The sequence below is a fragment of the Rhinoraja longicauda genome, chromosome 33 (assembly GCF_053455715.1).
Source record: "Rhinoraja longicauda isolate Sanriku21f chromosome 33, sRhiLon1.1, whole genome shotgun sequence".
In the NCBI taxonomy this organism is placed as follows: Eukaryota; Metazoa; Chordata; class Chondrichthyes; order Rajiformes; family Arhynchobatidae; genus Rhinoraja; species Rhinoraja longicauda.
The window spans coordinates 1,290,676-1,308,942 of record NC_135985.1 but is presented as its reverse complement, the minus strand read 5'-3'; the positions used below and the strand labels follow the sequence as shown (position 1 = coordinate 1,308,942).

The following is an 18,267-nucleotide window of genomic DNA, read 5'->3' as shown; positions in this document are numbered from 1 at the left end:
TGTATCTCTAAAGTCTAAAGGAAAGTCTAAAAACTGCTCGTGACTCTCTGTAGCACGGAACATAATCCCTGCTAGAGGGTCCCGACCCAAAACGTCACCGATCCACATTCCCCACAGATGCTGCCTGACCCGCTGAGTTACTCCAGCACTCTGTGTCTACCCACATTGCAGATACAGAGGTACAGGAGGTGACTGTGGACAACAAGTTAGATTGAGGATGAGTTGATCCCCTGTGGTTTTTGAAGATTTTTTTATAAACAATTGTTTTCCATTTCAGACTTTAAATGAGGAGATTTAGTAAGGATTTAATCAGGTAGAGTTGAAACAAAAAGTTGTACTTTTGTTGGCACGGTGGCGCAGCGGTAGATTTGTGCCATGTCGTGGCAGGTACCCGGGTTCGATCCTGACTACGGGTGCTGTCTGTACAGAGTCTGTACGTTGTCCCCGTGACCGTGTGGGTTTTCTCCGGGATCTCCAGTTTCCTCCCACCATGCGAGGATGTACAGGTTTGTAGATTAGTTGGTTTGGTATAAGTGTACATTGTCCCGAGTGTGTGTAAGATAGTGTTAGTGTGCAGGGATCGCTGGTCGGCGCGGACTGGGTGGGCCGAAGGTTCTGTTTCCATGCTTTATCTCTAAAGTAAACTAAACTAAACTTCCTGTCTACTCTTGGTGGAGTTAAGAATTTGTTGGCCTGCGTGCTTGGTATCCAGCCAATCCTTCATGTCATTGTGCATCGTCCATTTGACTGGGGTTACGTTACACAGCGAGTAAAGATCAGCAACGTTAATCTGTGTCTGGGGATTGGAACAACGAAGAAAATGAAAACAGGGCCAACAATTGTCCGCGGTCAGCGGTGATTACTGGGCCTCAAAATGCCTCTTCATAAATCTCGAGGCATTAGGCTTTCATGTCTGTTATCAACCTATGATTTTAAAACCAAAACATACATTAATGGTCCAATTCTCTAGTCCTGGCTCCCGATGAAAAAGTAATATTTTTACCATATCACTCACAGCTGACCACAAGGCAGTGTATTTCAACAGCCCGACGACATTGGAATTACCAATAGTCCGTCTCCCAGAAACGCCTCCACTCAAAAATTAAAAGCCACAGTCACGGAGAAAGGAGTAATTGTATTGTGGGAGCACAGATTACCAGGCAGCCTTTCTAAATGCTACCACGATAAATAAAGGTGCCTAGAAATCTAATGGGACAGCAAGTGGAAGTGGAGCCATTGGACAGGGGAATGAGTAGGTGTGTTAGACCAGCCACTGCCTCTCTCAAGCTGCGTGACTTTGTTTAATGACTCTCTCTGTTGCAACTCCTCCGTCACCAGCCATTCTGTGGCCATCGCTTGGGATGTTCTTCTATATTGTTCCATCTCTGAACCAGCTGCTGGGCCTGACCCATCGTTTCCTCGTCCATGCTTCATATCTGCTTCCTCAAGATATGGACCAAGTACTGCAGTAGAAGGCTTCTTGATGTTTGTTATTATTCAACTACCGGGAAGGAGCCACATTGTTGCCCCTCTCGTCTCGTTCGAGCGGCACAGTGGTGATTAGGTAGAGCTGCCACCTCACAGCGCCGGAGACCCGGATATGATCCTGACTACAGGTGCAGCCTGTGTGGAGTTTGAACGTTCTCGCTGTGACCTTGTGGGTTTCCTCCGGGTGCTCCGGTTTCCTCCCACGTCCCAAAGACGTGTGGGTTGTAAGCTAATTGGCTCTCTGTAAGTTGCCCCTTGTATGCCGGGAGTAGATGAGTAAGAAGGCCAGCGTGGACTCGATGGGCCGAAGGCTCTGTTTCCACGCTGTATCTCTAAATTAATCCTTATCCCTCTTCATAAGATCATAAGTGATAAGAGTAGAATTAGGCCATTTGGCCCATCAAGTCTACTCCGCCATTGCTGATCTCCCTCCTAACCCCATTCTCCTGCCTTCTCCCCATAACATCTGACACCCGTACTAATTAAGAATCTATCTATCTCTGCCTTAAAAATATCCATTGACTTGGCAATGAATTCCACAGATTCACCACCGTCTGACGAATGAAATTCCTCCTCATCTCCTTCCTAAAAGAACATCCTTTAACTCTGAGGCTGTGACCTCTGGACCTAGACTCTCCCACTAGTGGAAACATCCTCTCCACATCCACTCTATCCAAGCCTCTTGCTAGGTTGCACCATCTTGACTTTGTTGTTCCTCTCTCACACTTCCCTCTTCTTTCTCCTTTGCTGCAACCTTCAGGCCTCCTTTAGCAACGAGTTTTTCCATCAAAGCAGGCAGAAAATGAGTTGGGTTTAGTTTAGTTTAGGAAGGAATTGCAGGTGCTGGTTTGAACCAAAGATAGACACAAAAAGCTGGAGTAACGCAGCGGGACAGGCAGCATCTCTGGAGAGAATGAATAGGTGATGCTTCGGGTCGAGACCCTTCTTCAGAGTTGGTTCAGAGTTGAGTTTAGGAGCAAGATACAGATACAGTTTTAGAGATACAGCGCGGAAACAGGCCCTTCGGCCCACCGGGTCCAGCGATCCCCACGTATTAATACTATCCTACACACACTAGGAACAATTTACATTTATACCAAGCCAATTTACCTACAAACCAGTATGTCTTTGGAGTGTGGGAGGAAACCGAAGATCTCAGAGAAAACCCACGCAGGTCACGGGGAGAACGTACAAACTCCGTGCAGACAGCACCCGTAGTCGGGATCGAACCCGGGTCTCTGGCGCTGTAAGGCAGCAACTCTACCGCTGCGCCACCGTGCTGCCCACAAATTTAGAGATGCAGGATGGAACGAGGCCCTCTTACTTTAAAGCTCTGCCCCTCTGGTATTTGATATACCATATTCCTGTATCAACGTATCTCAACGTCACAAATGTTTACACCTTGTCTCTGTTATCAAACACAACAGCAGCATCCCACAAACAGGGAAGAGGATAAATGACTCTGTTTGAGGTAGTGGTTAAAGGTGGAATGTTCGCTGGGCATTGGTGAGTAATTCCACAGGAACTCTAATGTTCTTATAAATCATCAGAACAAAGGGATGAAATGCAATATTCCCATTCTGCCTCACTGGCACACAGCTACACCCAGCAAAAATTCATATGCATTCCTGAAATTTGGACAGCATATTATAATGGTCTACAGCAGCCCAGCAGATTTAATATTTTCCCACAAAATATGTGTGTTGAAGATGAAGAGACTACAGATGTTGGAACCTTGAGTAAAGTATAAAGTGCTGCAGGGACTCAATAGGTCAGGCAGCATCTGTGAAGGGAATGAACAGGCGATCGTTTAGGTCGGGACCTGAATTTAGACTCAACATGTTTAGTTTAGTTTGGACATAGAGCCCTTTGGCCCAACGAGTTTGCACCGACCATCAATTACCTGTAGACAGACACAAAATGCTGGAGTAACTCAGCGGGGCAGGCAGCATCTCTGGATTGAAGGAATAGGTGACGTTTCGGGTCGAGACCCTTCTTCAGACAATTACCTGTACGCTAGTTCCATCCTACACACTAGGGACAATTTACAGAAGACAAATAACCTACTAACCTGCACATCTTTGGAATGTGGGAGAAAACCGGAGCACCCACAGAAAACCCATGTGGCACAGGGAGAACGTACAAACTCCGTACAGACAGCACCCGTGGTCAGGATGGAACCCGGGTCTCTGGCAGTATAAGGCAGCAACTCTACCGCTGCGCCACCGTGCCTCCATGCGTGTTTGTCAACTGGAGAATTGAAAGAACAGAGGAAAGAGAGACTTGTAAGTTGCATTAATATAACATCCGACACAACCTCAGAAAATTCTAAACCACCTTGGAGCAATTAAAAGGAGAATAATGTGGAGACATGCGAGCCATTTAAAGCTAGCAAGATCCCAGATACGGCAATGTAATAAAGAACAGGCGCATCGCTTCTAACTTTAGCTGAGAAGTAACTGTTGAGCATGAGTTCATCAATTCCAGGAGCAGAATTAGGCCTTATCCCTCTTCATAAGATCGTAAGATCATAAGCGATAGGAGTAGAATTAGACCATTCGGCCCATCAAGTCTACTCCACCATTCAATCAAGGCTGATCTATCTCTCCCTCCTAACCCCATTCCCCTGCCTTCACCCCATAACCCCTGACACCCGCTGATTTATCTTCTTCATATAGAGTTCTGTGCCACACGAGTAATCAAGTGTTAAGATGGAATTAAACACAGATCGGTTCTGCTTCCTCTAACCTTTGTCCCACCAGCTGTACACATACCTGTATATATTTGATTGTTTTTGATAAAGTGTGGGTTTAGCTACCTCTGCACATAATCCTTTCCAGAGCTGTTCCCCTCCACCAACCCCAACAGTAGCTCGATGATAAATTGTCATCGCAATGCTGACACGCCAGGAAAAAAAATCCCTTTGAAGCACAAACTTGAAACAGATGAGAGCGAAAAGTCTGGAGAGAAACAACGTGAGGTATGAAACAATGGCAACAGGATTCGGCAGCAACCCTTCAGCATCTCCCACTGCCACGCAACTCCATCAAGAATATTACTAATCACTGTCAGTAACAATTTCCTCTTGGCAACCTTGCGTCAGTGTAATACACTCATCAAATCATTGGGCAGCACGGTGGTGCAGCGGTAGAGTTGCTGCCTCACAGCGCCAGAGACCCGGGTTCCATCCTGACTACAGGTGCTGTCTGTGCGGAGTTTGTACGTTCTCCCCTTGACCGCGTGGGCTTTCTCCGGGTGCTCCGGTTTCCTCCCACGCTCCAAATACGTTTGAGTTTGCAGGTTAATTGGCTTCGGTAAAGATTGTAGTTCACCCCCGTGGGTCGGATAGGGCTAGAGTACAGGGATCGCTGGTCGGCACGGAACCGATGGGCCGAAGGGCCTGTTTCCATGCTGTATCTCTAAACTAAACTAAACATTAGACGCAATCTGTTGCATCTATGAGTTATGATTTTGTCAATGCTCATCAGACAGGTGACAAGTTTATCAGAAGTGGTAGGACAGGTTTGTACATTTCAGCTTGAGCTCGGCCAACTACTGCAGTGTGACTTCCTCTGTTAACATGTGAAGTGAGCATTACTCTTACTCCCATTCCTGAATGATATGACAATTGTTCTTCAGCCTATCGTTCAATGGTTCAAATTAGTTGTAAGGCATAAGCACACTCTGTGAGAGTCATATAGTCATGCAGCACGGAAACAGGCCCTTCGGCCCAACTTGCCCATGCTGACCAACATGCCCCATCTACACCAGTCTTTCCGGCCCATATCCTTCCAAACCTATCCTATCCATGCACTTGTCCAAAAACTTTTCAAACATTGTGGTCGTATCTGTCTCAACTACCTCCTCCGGCAGCTTGTTCCATTCACCCACCACCCTTTGTATAAAAAAGTTGCCCCTCGGGTTCCTATCAATTCTTTCCCCCATCACCTCAAATGTATGTCCTCTGGTTTTGTATTCCTCTGTCCTGGGTAAAAGACTGTGAATTTACCCTATCTGTTCCTCTCATGATCTTCTACACCTCGATAAGATCTCCCTCATCCTCCTGCACTCTAAGGAAGAAAGTCCCAGCCTGCCCAACATCTCCCTGTAGCTCAGGCTCTCCCGTCTTGGCAACATCCTCCTGAAGCCTTTTCAATATCCCTTCCCATTACCAGATAATCCATCTCCCCAAATGTAGAACCGATTCCATGGCACGGTTCTGGACCATGACTTCAACAGTGAACATTGGTCATGATTGTCAAGCACTATCACTGCCATTGTGTGCTACACCGTGGGGGCAGTAGGTCCGTGTGGGTGTGGGGGTCACCTGGGTGATACATTGTTCTCCTCATGTAAAATGCAGGACTCTCTTTCATCACAGACAAAATGTGATATTGACCATTGACCATGGAAATAAATGTGAGGAAGCACGATGGTGCAGCGGTAAAGTTACTGCCTCACAGCGCCAGAGACCCATGTTCGATCTTGACCACGGGCACTATATGTACAGAGTTTGTACGTTCTCCCCGTGACTGTTTGAGTTTTCTCCGGGTGCTCCGGTTTCCTCCCACGCTCCAAAGATGTGCAGGTTTGTCGGTTAACTGGCATTTGTGAATTGCCCCTATAGTGTTGGATGCAAAAGTGGGATAACATCGAACTAGCGTACAGGTGATTGTTTTATTCACAAAATGCTGGAGTAACTCAGCAGGTCAGGCAGCATCTCGGGAGAGAAGGAATGGGTGACGTTTCTGGACTTGGGGGGCCGAAGGGCCTGTTTCCATGCTGTATCTCTAATCTAAACGAAATGCTTGTCAATATATTCAGATGAGTATAAAGTTATGTGGTCTCAGAAACCACCGTTGCACCACAATAGATGGTTTTCTCCTGAGAACAGCAAGCTAATTGTATTGGCATCACAATATAGGATGACATTGAACAGAAAAATAAAGGAACAAAACATAAATAAACTTTTTTAGGCCCAGCAGATGTGGAGCACAAAACAATAATACATTTTTCATGATATGTGATATTACAGTTATTACGTTAAGAATACTTTGAAGAAACCCTTACATCCTAAGTCATATATCCCCGAGATCTCGTTATTATTCAATAGCTCTATAATTATTTCCAGTCAATAACTTGGGTAATATAAAGATCGCTGTCTCGATCATGTTTGTATTAAAAAGCAGTTAAATTGAGATTTAATAGCCTACAAGTTCTTGCAGGCCAGCAAATGCATATATAAGAGGCCCTGTGAGTGTCTTAGTTACATTGAATTGGATGTTGTAGATGTTGGCTGAAATGGAAAGGTGGTGAGCATGTAAACACAGGTAACAGGAGGCAAGGTAGACTGTAATACAGTGAGGGAGGACCAGGTCAACACTAGATGGAGTCGGAAGAAAGGACATCAGAGGATGGGATGTTGGTTTAAACCGAAGATAGACACAAAATGCTGGAGTAACTCAGCGGGACAGGCAGCATCTCTGGAGAGAAGGAATGGGTGATGTTTCAGGTCGAGACCCTTCTTCAGAGGATTGGATGTTGGAGGGTGCTTGAGGGGGTGTCCATGGTGTAACGATGATGGGTTCAACTTAATGAGAAGACCACAGTGTACGTGATCGCAAAATGTTGCAAGATGAGCCTAACCCGAATGCAAGATGGCAGCCTCCACTGAAAATAGATTCATTGACCCAAAGCTCCTCCATCAGCCGACTCATTCCGCTTCAGTGCGACTGTTCTTTAGACTAATCATTTCCGAGCCGTTGCACATCCTGTGACCACCCTGACTGAAACACAGAAACATAGACAATAGGTGCAGGAGGAGGCCATTCAGCCCTTCGAACCAGCACCGCCATTTAATATGATCATGGCTGATCACCCTGAATCAGTACCCCGTTCCTGCCTTCTCCCCATATCCCTTGATTCTGTTCGCCCCAAGAGGTCTATCAAACTCTGACTGGCAGCCTTTGCAAATACATGACACCCTTGACACTAACTGGCACCCTTTAGCCTGAGGGTGGTGAATCTGTGGGATTCGTTGCCACAGACGGTGGTGGAGGCCAAGTCATTGGCTGTTTTTAAAGTGGAGACTGAAAGGCTCCTGAAATTCCACAGATTCGCCATCTGGCTAAAGAAATTCCTCCTCAATTCCATTCTAAAGATTATTTCTTTTATTCTGAGGCTGTGTCCTCTGATCCTGGACTCTCCCACTAGCCTCGCTAAACATCAGGAACCTGGAATCTTCAGCAAAACACCAAGTGCTGGAGCTCAAGGTGCCGGGCAGCATCTGGGCAGAGAATGAACCTTTACCTCGACTTTACCTCAGGCACCTTCCTCAAACTGACTAGAGTGGGGGTAGGGGTGAGGGAGGGGGCCAGTCTGATATTGTAGGAATTGAATGGCTACTGAGGCCAATATGTGAACTGCTGACAAAACAGCACACCAGTTCCTTCTGTAACATACCAACCTCCCCATCCTCATCTCTTCCATCCCTCTCCACCTTCCTCCTTCCCCACCCCCACCCCCTCACTCTCCCCACCCCCACCCCCCTCACTCTCCCCAGCCCCCACCCTCCCAGAGAGTTTTTCAGTCAGAGAGTTGTAAATCTGTGGAATTCTCTGCCTCAGAAGGCAGTGGAGGCCAATTCTCTGAATGCATTCAAGAGAGAGCTAGATAGAGCTCTTAAGGATAGCGGAGTCAGGGGATATGGGGAGAAGGCAGGAACGGGGTACTGATTGAGAATGATCAGCCATGATCACATTGAATGGCGGTGCTGGCTCGAAGGGCCGAATGGCCTCCTCCTGCACCTATTGTCTATTGTCAATGTCATGCCTGTTGATCGTACCACCGAGGATCAAAGCTTTGACTGTGTAATTACCAGATTGCAACAGCAAGATATGAAACATCGATGCACATCAATGTATCAGTCTAAATGGAAATATTGCAAAGAAATGTTTGTATAATTACTATAAATGTTCATCTGTGTACTGAAGCCATGCCAAAACTATCGTAGTTTAATATGAGGCAGTTTGGGGAACAATAAATTCACTGGGTTCCTTGGCGTAAACACCACGAGCTGGGTTTCAGGCCCCTGTCTGGTATTCATTTAATAGTATAACACGTATTTACAACCATGTAATGCATATCATATTCCCTGTTAGCAAAGCAACATTTGGTTTCTGGACTAAAATTTAGGAACTTACTTTAACATTTTGCTCATCTCTTCAATAAATTAGTGACAGTCTTATTTTTAAAACATATTTTGAGGTTGTGCCAAGACCAAAGATAATTGGATAAAACTGTGGGAAAATGTAGAGGCACAGATAACTTCTGCAACTGGAAATACATCTTTCTACATGTTTATTGCTACAAGTTTCTAAAGCTGCACTGATAATGATTCACCGTTTAATTTCCATCCATTACTGTTGAGTCCACTTGCCAGGTAGAAATTCTTTTTTAGTCCTTCTTCCCCGCAGTAACACCACTAACCACTCATTCCACTCCTGAAACAAAAGAACATTCAAAGATGGTGGCCAAATTACCTGCTTTGTTTCTGCTTTTTTTCTAACTTGAGTAATATTGTGCCAGATCTGCCCAGAGTCCAGTGTAGATGGGGCATGTTGGTCAGTGTGGAAGGAACTGCAGATGCTGGTTTATACCGAAGATGGACACAAAATGTTGGAGTAACTCAGCGGTCCAGGCAGCATCTTTGGAGAAAAAGGATGTGATGTTTTGGGTTGGATCCCTTCTTCAGACTGAAAGTAGGGAGGTTCCCTCTCCCCAAGTCCCCACTCCTTTCAGTGTGAAGAAGTGTTTCACACCAAAAGGTGACTCATCCATCTTTTCCAGAGGTTGCTGCCGAAACCGCTGTGTTACTCCAGAGCTTTGTGTCTGCCACCAAACATGGACATCTTTTCCAACTTCTCTTGTTATGATGTTAGTGGCATCCTCTTCAGAGAGGTCAGCTGCCTCTGAGTCCTTTCCTGATTCACAATTGATCTGTTCTACCTGTGACCTTTGCTCTATTTTCTGGCCTCATTCTTCATTGAATTTGCAAAGTTTGATTGAAGACCATTCAATAGTTCACTGACCACTGCACTAGTTCAATAAAGAAAGAAATACAAAGCAAAGCCATGACTCTATGGTCAGTTGTAGGAAAACTCAGAGAATTTGCAGGTACCATTGCAACGTTATATAGAGCTCTAGAGACTAGCAGAATCAAGGGATATGGAGAAAATCCAGGCACGGGTTACTAATTGTGGATGATCAGCCATGATCACATTGAATGGCGGTGCTGGCTCGAAGGACCAAATGGCCTCCTCCTGCACCTATTTTCTGTTTCTATGTTATCGCAAAGCAATGTTTATGAAATATTTAGACAGGTACATGGATAGGACAGGTTTACAGGGATATGGGCCAAACTCAGGCAGGTGGGCCTAGTACAGCTGGGACAAGTTGGCCGGTGTGGGCAAGTTGGGCTGAAGGGCCTGTTTCAACCTCGATGTAATTTATTATTTGGTGCGCAGTAACAAGGCATTTAGGAATTGTTGGTTTAGTCAAAGTCAGAAAAGATAAACTTAATGTTTGACAAATTATTTGGAGTGCTTTGAAGCAGCAGCCAGTTGAGTAGATAAAAGTTACATGGTTGATGTAACATAAATGAATCTTCATGCCTGTGATAAATATCTTGCTGGAGGCTAGTTTCAACAGGACAAACAGTGCAATCTAAACAGATAAATGTGGGGAAAAGCATGCTCATGGAACGTGGAAACAAGCGGGCAGGAATAATTAGATGAATGTAAGCAGTTCATAAACATAACTGAGTCCAGGTAAAAACTGCCAAAACCATAGGCCAAAAATCTGGTCTTCATAAGTAGCAACAGAAAGTACAAGTAAATAAGTGATAATAACAAACAGAAACGTTGGCAATGTTACCGTTCAGTTTGCAATCTTCGACAGTTTATTTCCATTATCACTTAAACCGGTTACAGTATTCCCACTCTGCGATGCTAATGGTTGCTGTATGAAAGCCACTGAAGCAAAATGTAGTTTGTGGCTGAGATTCACTGTGTTAATGCTGAGTTGTACCACCATGCTGAAAGACACGAGAAGCTGCTTTTCAGTGAAGTGCAAGAAGCTCAGAGGAGATTTAATGTTTCTTTAAAATTACGAAACTCTGCGATCGTGAAACAAGGTGACTGGGGCATGAGGTAGACACACGGAACTGCAGATGCTGGCTTGCAAACAAAAATGGCACAGAGTGCTGGAGTAACTCAGCGGGTCAGGCAGCATCTCTGGAGAACATGGATAGGTGACGTTTCACAGAGTGCTGGAGTAACTCAGCGGGTCAGGCAGCATCTCTGGAGAACATGGATAGGTGACGTTTCACAGAGTGCTGGAGTAATGCTGGAGAGATAGATCAGTCATGATTGAATGGCGGTGTGGACTTGATGGGCCGAATGGCCTAATTCTCTTTCTCCTATTCCTTATGACCTGATGAGCCCATGCTGGCCATGTTGCATAACTGAGCTAGTTCCACTTGGACCTAGTGGATCCCTCCACTTCTTTTCTATCCAGGTACTTGTCCACGTGTCGTTTATATGTTGTAATCACAGCTGCCTCCACCACTTCCTCTGGCAACCCATTCCACATTCACACCACCCTCTGTGTGATATACTCGACCCAACCCTCCACATCGCTTTCAGATCTTTCCTCTTTCATCTTAAAACTCCACCTTCCAGGTTCAGATTGACCGGCTCTGGGGAATAGACCGTGGGCCAGGTGGACTGAGCGAAGGTGGACTGTGTTACTAGTGAGTGCACACCTACAGCTAGCTGGGCCAGAGTTATGGTCCAGCTGCCTTCCACCTCACTCTGATCAGTGAGCAAGCACTGATTTTGTATTCTAGAGAGACAACAGGTAGTGGAATCTGTGTTCCCTCAGCATTAGTAAAACTCCAGCATTGAAAGCAAAAAGATACCACTGCTATAAAGCTACACGCCCTTGCAGTGAATGCTGGGAAATACTGGGCAGCTGAAGCAGTGTCTGTGGAGGATGGAACTGTTCTAACAGTCCAGGCTTGAGATTCTTTCTTCCATCACAGATACCCCATGGACTTCACTGTGTAGGAAGGAACTGCAGATGCTAGTTGAAACCGAAGATAGATGCAAAATGCTGGAGTAACTCAGCGGGGCAGGCAGCATCTCTGGAGAGAAGGAATGGGGGGCGTTTCAGGTTTCTGAAGAAGGGTCTTGACCCGAAACATCACCAATTCCTTCTCTTCAGAGATGCTGCCTGTCCCGCTGAGTTACTGCAGCATTCAGTGTCTATCAAAGCTTTTTGGTGTACCTCGGTACACGTGACAATACACTAAACAGATTTCCGCATGATCCTATTCTGCTTTTATTTTAAACTCATTTTCCGAGCCACACTCCAGGACCTCCTGCTCCTTCTTGGATCAGATTTTACAAGAAACCTGCATGGACCAATTGAGAATTATTTTGTCGGCCCTTCAGAAGTCATAATATCTCCCTTGCTCCAAAACAAAGCTACATTTAGTTTTGCAGAAATGCTATTTCTGAGCAGCTGCACACAGTTTAGAAAAGTAGGTAGGGGATTGTGTTCACGAGTAAATTACAGAGATTTATCAAGCTTTCCTAAAATCGACTGAGGTTCTCTGGAGCGGCCAAGTGTGGCGTCAGCTTTGACCTTTATCGTTTTATTACCTACAGTGAATTTGAACCCTGTTCTCCTGAGGTAGGAACTCCTAGATTCTTAGCCAACAACATCATCCAGGTTTTCATTCTGTTGCAGGCTGCAGCTGATTAGATCTTCCATCACAAGTTATCAACAATCTATTCAAATAAATCTGAACTAACGAAACCTTCACCAGCCGCATCAATGCGTTGGTATTGAGAGTGTATATTATGTTGCTGGCGGACATGTGCCAACTCCTACGTTTCTTCCACTTTATCAGATGGGAGTCCAGGTTGTGGAAACAGTGCAGTGCAACCTGTGGAGTCGGCTTGCAAACCAGGGAGGTTTTCTGCAAACGAGTGGTGGCACACCACCTCGAGGACTTTGTCAGAGTCGCTGAAGAGGAATGCTCGGATCCAAAGCCCCCTGAGGTCCGGGCCTGCAACCAGATAGACTGTCCACCATCCTGGCATCATGGAGACTGGCAGCTGGTATGTAAAACCCCCGTCACCTCAACCAGAACACTCCTTGTCATCTTCAACGGTTCAATGGGCCTTTATTTGTCACACGTGCTACTACACAGTGATATTCCTTTTGCATATTTACACGTGTGTGCACCGCCATGTTTTGGTGCCGTTTCCAAAAGTCCACCCGCACGCTGGGTCTACTGGAGCGGTTCCTGATCCAGGCGAGCCCCAGGCTGCTGCAGGGCCTTCCCCCCATCACCCTCGACCGGTTCATCCCGTGAACCGACGTCCCTCGCTTCTTCTCTCCTCTTCTCTCCTCTCCTCTTCTCTCCTCTTCTCTCCTCTCCTCTCCTCTCCTCTCCTCTCCTCTCCTCTCCTCTCCTCTCCTCTCCTCTCCTCTCCTCTCCTCTCCTCTCCTCTCCTCTCCTCTCCTCTCCTCTCCTCTCCTCTCCTCTCCTCTCCTCTCCTCTCCTCTCCTCTCCTCTCCTCTCCTCTCCTCTCCTCTCCTCTCCTCTCCTCCCCTCCCCTCCCCTCCCCTCTCCTCTCCTCCCCTCCCCTCCCCTCCCCTCTCCTCTCCTCTCCTCCCCTCTGTCCTCTCTCTTTTCCTCTCTCCTCCCTCTTTTCCTCTCTTTTCTCCTCTCCCCTCCCTTCCCCCCTCCTCGTCCCCTCCCCGTCCCCTCCCCTCTCCTCCCCTCTCCTCCCCTCTCCTCCCCTCTCCTCCCCTCTCCTCTCCTCTCCTCTCCTCTCCTCTCCTCTCCTCTCCTCTCCTCTCCTCTCCTCTCCTCTCCTCTCCTCTCCTCTCCTCTCCTCTCCTCTCCTCTCCTCTCCTCTCCTCTCCTCTCCTCTCCTCTCCTCTCCTCTCCTCTCCTCTCCTCTCCTCCCCTCCCCTCTCCTCTCCTCTCCTCTCCTCTCCTCCTCTGTCCTCTCTCTTTTCCTCCCTCCTCTCCCGGCCTTCTTTGTGCCCAGGGGGTGCCTCTTGCAGCTGACCTTGATCACAATGAATGCATCACCCCGGTTCACCATCCAACATGCTGATGTTTGCAATCTGACAATAGCTTTAAATTCCATTTTAGTTGTTCTGTGGAGACTGGTAGACACGCAAATTATACGTCAAACAAATAATACGAGGGGTAGACACAAAATGCTGGAGTAACTCAGCAGGTCAGGCAGTATCTCTGGAGAGAAGGAATGGGTGACGTTTCGGGTCGAGACCCTTCTTCAGACTGATGTCAGGGGGGCGGGACAAAGGAAGGATCAATGGCGGACAAAAGAAATTTGAGGTTTGTTGTCACATGTGCAATAAATTGCGATACAACACGTATCAACAAACAGAAATCTGACATACAAATATAAAATGCTGGAATTATTCAGCAGTTCAGGCAGCATCTGTGAAAAGTAAAGCAGATGAAAGGTCTTTGCTCTGAGATGTTTCTGCTCCTCTTTCCACAGGTGCTGCCGGACCTGCTCAGTATTTCCAGCATTTTCTGTTTATAATTTAATCCAGGTTTTACAAAAATTGATGGTCCTGCTCCAAATATGTTTCACATTCCACCCGGGTTCCAGCCTTGTGGAGTTGTAGAGAACAGTCCTGGGTGGCATGTCCAGCTACTCCACCCCCCCCCCCCCGCGCCCAGTTACAGTAACATTAACCCTGAAAATACAGGTTGGTGGCTGAGTGTTGATGGTGAATGCTCACTTTCAGTTGGATCAGGTCCACCCAGACTGAAGGCTTCACAAGTGAGCAATCAACCACATGACGAGCAAGTGTCTTTGCCAGGGGCTATCAAGTTGCCAGAGCTGGGCCTTTATTTCTGGGAAGGAATGGCTGGGGAATTGGTGCAGACTGTTGACTCCATTCTCCATTCTGGTTCATTGCCAGCGTGAGGAGGTGATAGTTACTCTCAACATAACTTGGAGTAAATATCTCCATTGTCGTTTGCCTTGGAAGTGCTGACATGAAGCAGCTGTGTATTTACAATAGGGACATCATTTTGGAAATTGGGCCGTGATTCGAAGAAGAGTAAGTAGGCAGGTCCAGAGATATCGTTGTAAAGTGCACAGCTCTGAAAGACATTCAACACGGAACTAAATGCTGCAGAATGTGATGGACAGTGAATAATAATAATAATAATAATGCATTTTATTTATATAGCGCTTTTCATATACTCAAAGACGCTTTACAGAGCTTTAGAGAACATAGGGAAATGAATAAATAGATAAATAAGTAAATAAGTAAACGAACAGAGAAAGGAGACAGAAGGTGAGGTGACCTTCAGTGGTTGAAGGCAGTACTGAACAGGTGAGACTTCAGCGATGTTTTGAATGTGGTGAGTGTGGAGGAGTCTCTAACGGTTTGGGGTAGTGAGTTCCATAGGGTGGGAGCAGCGATGGAGAAAGCCCTGTCCCCCCAGGATCTGAGTTTGGTCCGGATGTGGGGGGATAGGAGATTGGCAGCAGCAGAGCGGAGGGTGCAGGTGGGAGTGTGCCTGTGGAGGAGGTCGGTCAGGTAGGATGGGGCCAGGTTATGGAGGGCTTTGTAGGTTATGAGGAGGATTTTGTACTGGATTCTCTGGGGGATGGGGAGCCAGTGGAGTTTGTAAAGGACGGGGGTGATATGGTCACGGATCGGGGTGTGGGTGAGTAGACGGGCAGCGGAGTTTTGAATGTATTGAAGTTTACTGATGATTTTTGAGGGTGCGCCATAGAGGAGGCTGTTGCAGTAGTCCAGACGGGAGGTGATAGGGTTGCCAACTGTCCCGTATTAGCCGGGACATCCCGTGTTTTGGGCTAAATTAGTTTGTCCCGTACGGGACCGCCCTTGTCCCGTATTGGTAGGGTTGCCAACTTCCTCACTCCCAAATACGGGACAAAGGGTGACGTCACCGCCCCGCGCCCCACGTGACCTCACCCAGCCAGCGGCCACGAGCCCCGCTCCACCAATGGCGGCCGGGCAGGTGAGGTCACGTGGGGCGCGGGGCGGTGACATCATCATCCTTCGTCCCGCATCTGGGAGTGAGGAAGTTGGCAACTCTGGCGGTGAAGTCAGGAATAAAATGTATGATATCATCAGCTTGTAACCCCTTTCCCCCTCTCCTCTCCACGCAAACACTGCAGTAAACGTGAATCATCTGTAACTATCGACGAGATATTCGATAGCCATCCAAGGAGGCGTACTTCAGTATTGCAGGAGACATATCGTAAAGTATTTAGTCTAAATAGTGATCGGATGCTGACCCAATGCTGTGATTATCATTGGCAGAGTTTCATGACTGGCTTTTTGATAGAAATGATCCACTTTCTGAGTATTGCTGGAGGCACTTAAAGCCCAATGTGACTGGTAGATACAGTATACACGTTATTGGAGAAAAGTGACACACTAACATAGGTCATATGGTCATAAGTGATAGGAGTAGAATTAGGCCATTCGGCCCATCTAGTCCACTCCGCCATTCAATCATGGCTGATCTACCTCACCCTCCTAACCCCATTCTCCTGCCTTCTCCCCATAACCCCTGACACCCGTACTAATCAAGAATCTATCTATCTCTGCCTTAAATATATCCACTCATTTGGCCTCCACAGCCCTCTGTGGCAACATCAGTGGAAACACTGACAATCGCCTGTCCATTTGAAGTCGTGGAAACGCACTTTCACAGCATGAGATTGGATGGAGGAAGTCACATGAACAAGGTGCCACCACACCCACTAAGCTCCCGCCCTTCCACTACAGTACCTCACTCAGCAACTGCCCCCCACAAGACCGTCCATGTGAAGACCAACCATATCATGAATCTGCAGGGCCTTGCAGTTTTATTAGCCTTTCCCACAGACATGCCAAAGAGGGCAGGCAGCACAGTGTGGCAGCAGTAACGTTGCTGCCTTGCAGCGCTGGAGACCCGGGTTTGATCCTGACTGCGGGTGCTGTCTGTACGGAGTTTGTATGTTCTCCCTGTGACCATGTGGGTTTTCTCCGTGTGCTCCATTTTCCTCCCACACTCCAAAGACGTACAGGTTTGTAGCTTAATTGGCTTCGGAAAAATTGTAAATTGTCCCTGGTGTGTGTAAGATAATGTTAGTGTGCAGGGATCGCTGGTCAGCACGGACTCAGTGGACAGGCAGAGGGCCTGTTTCCACGCTGTATCTCTAAAATCTAAAGAAAAGTCAAGTCTAAATAACATTGACGGCTGCTAATAGCTACCTCTAGCTCAGCTGACTGCCATAACCGGTTACAATGTTCAGAGGCTTTGAAAATTATTTGATAATGTGCTTGAAAACAAAAATCAAATGATCAATATTTTATCTGGTTCTCAAATATTATTGTGAAGCACAGAGCTGAGAAAGACATTGAATGTGCAAGTAAACATTGTTAAGAGGCAGGACAGAGATGAGCAGTGGCTCACCAACACCTACATCACATTTATTGGAAAGACGCAAAGTTCTGGGCGTCACGGTGGCGCAGCGGTAGAGTTGCTGCCTTACAGCGCTTACAGCGCCAGAGACCCGGGTTCAAACCCAACTACACGTACTGTCTGTACGGAGTTTGCACGTTCTCCCCGTGACCGCATGGGTTTTCTCAGAGATCTTTGGTTTCCTCCCACACTTCAAAGACATACAGGTTTGTAGGCTAACTGGCTTGGCATAAATGTAACTTGTCCCTGGTGTGTGTAGGATAGTGTTAATGTGTGGGGATCGCTGGTCGGCACGGACTCGGTGGGCCGAAGGGCCCGTTTCCACACTATCACTCAATTCAAGTAAAAAAGTAAATTGTGACTCGGGGAGACAGTGGGAACTGCTCGCCCTTCTTGGGAAAATCTGGACCGTTGAAGGTTATTAAATCTCTTTTTTGAATTTATTGATCTGGATATTTTCTCTTTGATGTCCTTAAAAGGATAACGAGCAAGTTCAACATTTAATGCTGAGTTCACCTCTTCTGAAATGTTTTAATAGTGTTCGCAGACATGTGGAGGAGGTTTGCAGTCACGCAAGGTCCGGTGCCGACAGCTCCTGACTGGTGGAAGTTCTGTCAGCCTTCCTGACGAGCTGTGCCTTGATCACAAACCACAGATGAAGCAACCGTGTGGGGACGTGGACTGCCCGCCCCATCTGGCATGGGGGAAATGGTCCAAGGTAGAGCCGTAAACCCCTTCAATCAAACACTTGCTAGATCATTGTCTCTCTCCTCTGCCTTCATGTTTCTTGTTGGCATGTGGTTTACATATGATCTCATACCTTCCACCCAACAGTTAATGAAATGCCACAGAACATAGACTGAAAACAGATCCATCAGTGCACTGACCATCGCAAACCCATCCATTTTAACCCCACCCTCATTCACCTTAGAGTCATAGAGTGTGGAAGCAGGCTCTTCTGCCCAACTTTGCCCACATTGACCAACATACCCCATCTACACTAGTCCCACCTGCCTGTGTTTGGCCCACATCCCTCTAAACCTGTCCTATCCATGTGCCTGTCTAAATGTTTCTTCAATGTTGCGATAGTACCTGACTCAACTACCTCCTCCGGCAGTGCGTTCCATACACCCACCACCATTTGCATGAAAAGATTACCATCAGGTTCCCACTGAATCTTTCCCCCCTCACCTTAAACCTATGGCCTC

At 46.9% G+C, this 18,267-nt stretch overlaps 1 protein-coding gene across 2 annotated transcripts in view; it reads left to right on the top strand.

Moving 5' to 3' along the window:
* adamtsl3 (ADAMTS-like 3) overlaps positions 1-18,267 on the top strand; it is a 327,965-nt gene that overhangs the window by 257,818 nt on the left and 51,880 nt on the right. For both annotated transcript variants that reach the window (XM_078427555.1, XM_078427554.1), the window contains exons 18-19: positions 12,464-12,674; positions 17,598-17,777. In XM_078427555.1, coding sequence (XP_078283681.1) covers positions 12,464-12,674; positions 17,598-17,777 — 391 coding nt within the window. The remainder of the gene's footprint in view (positions 1-12,463; positions 12,675-17,597; positions 17,778-18,267) is intronic.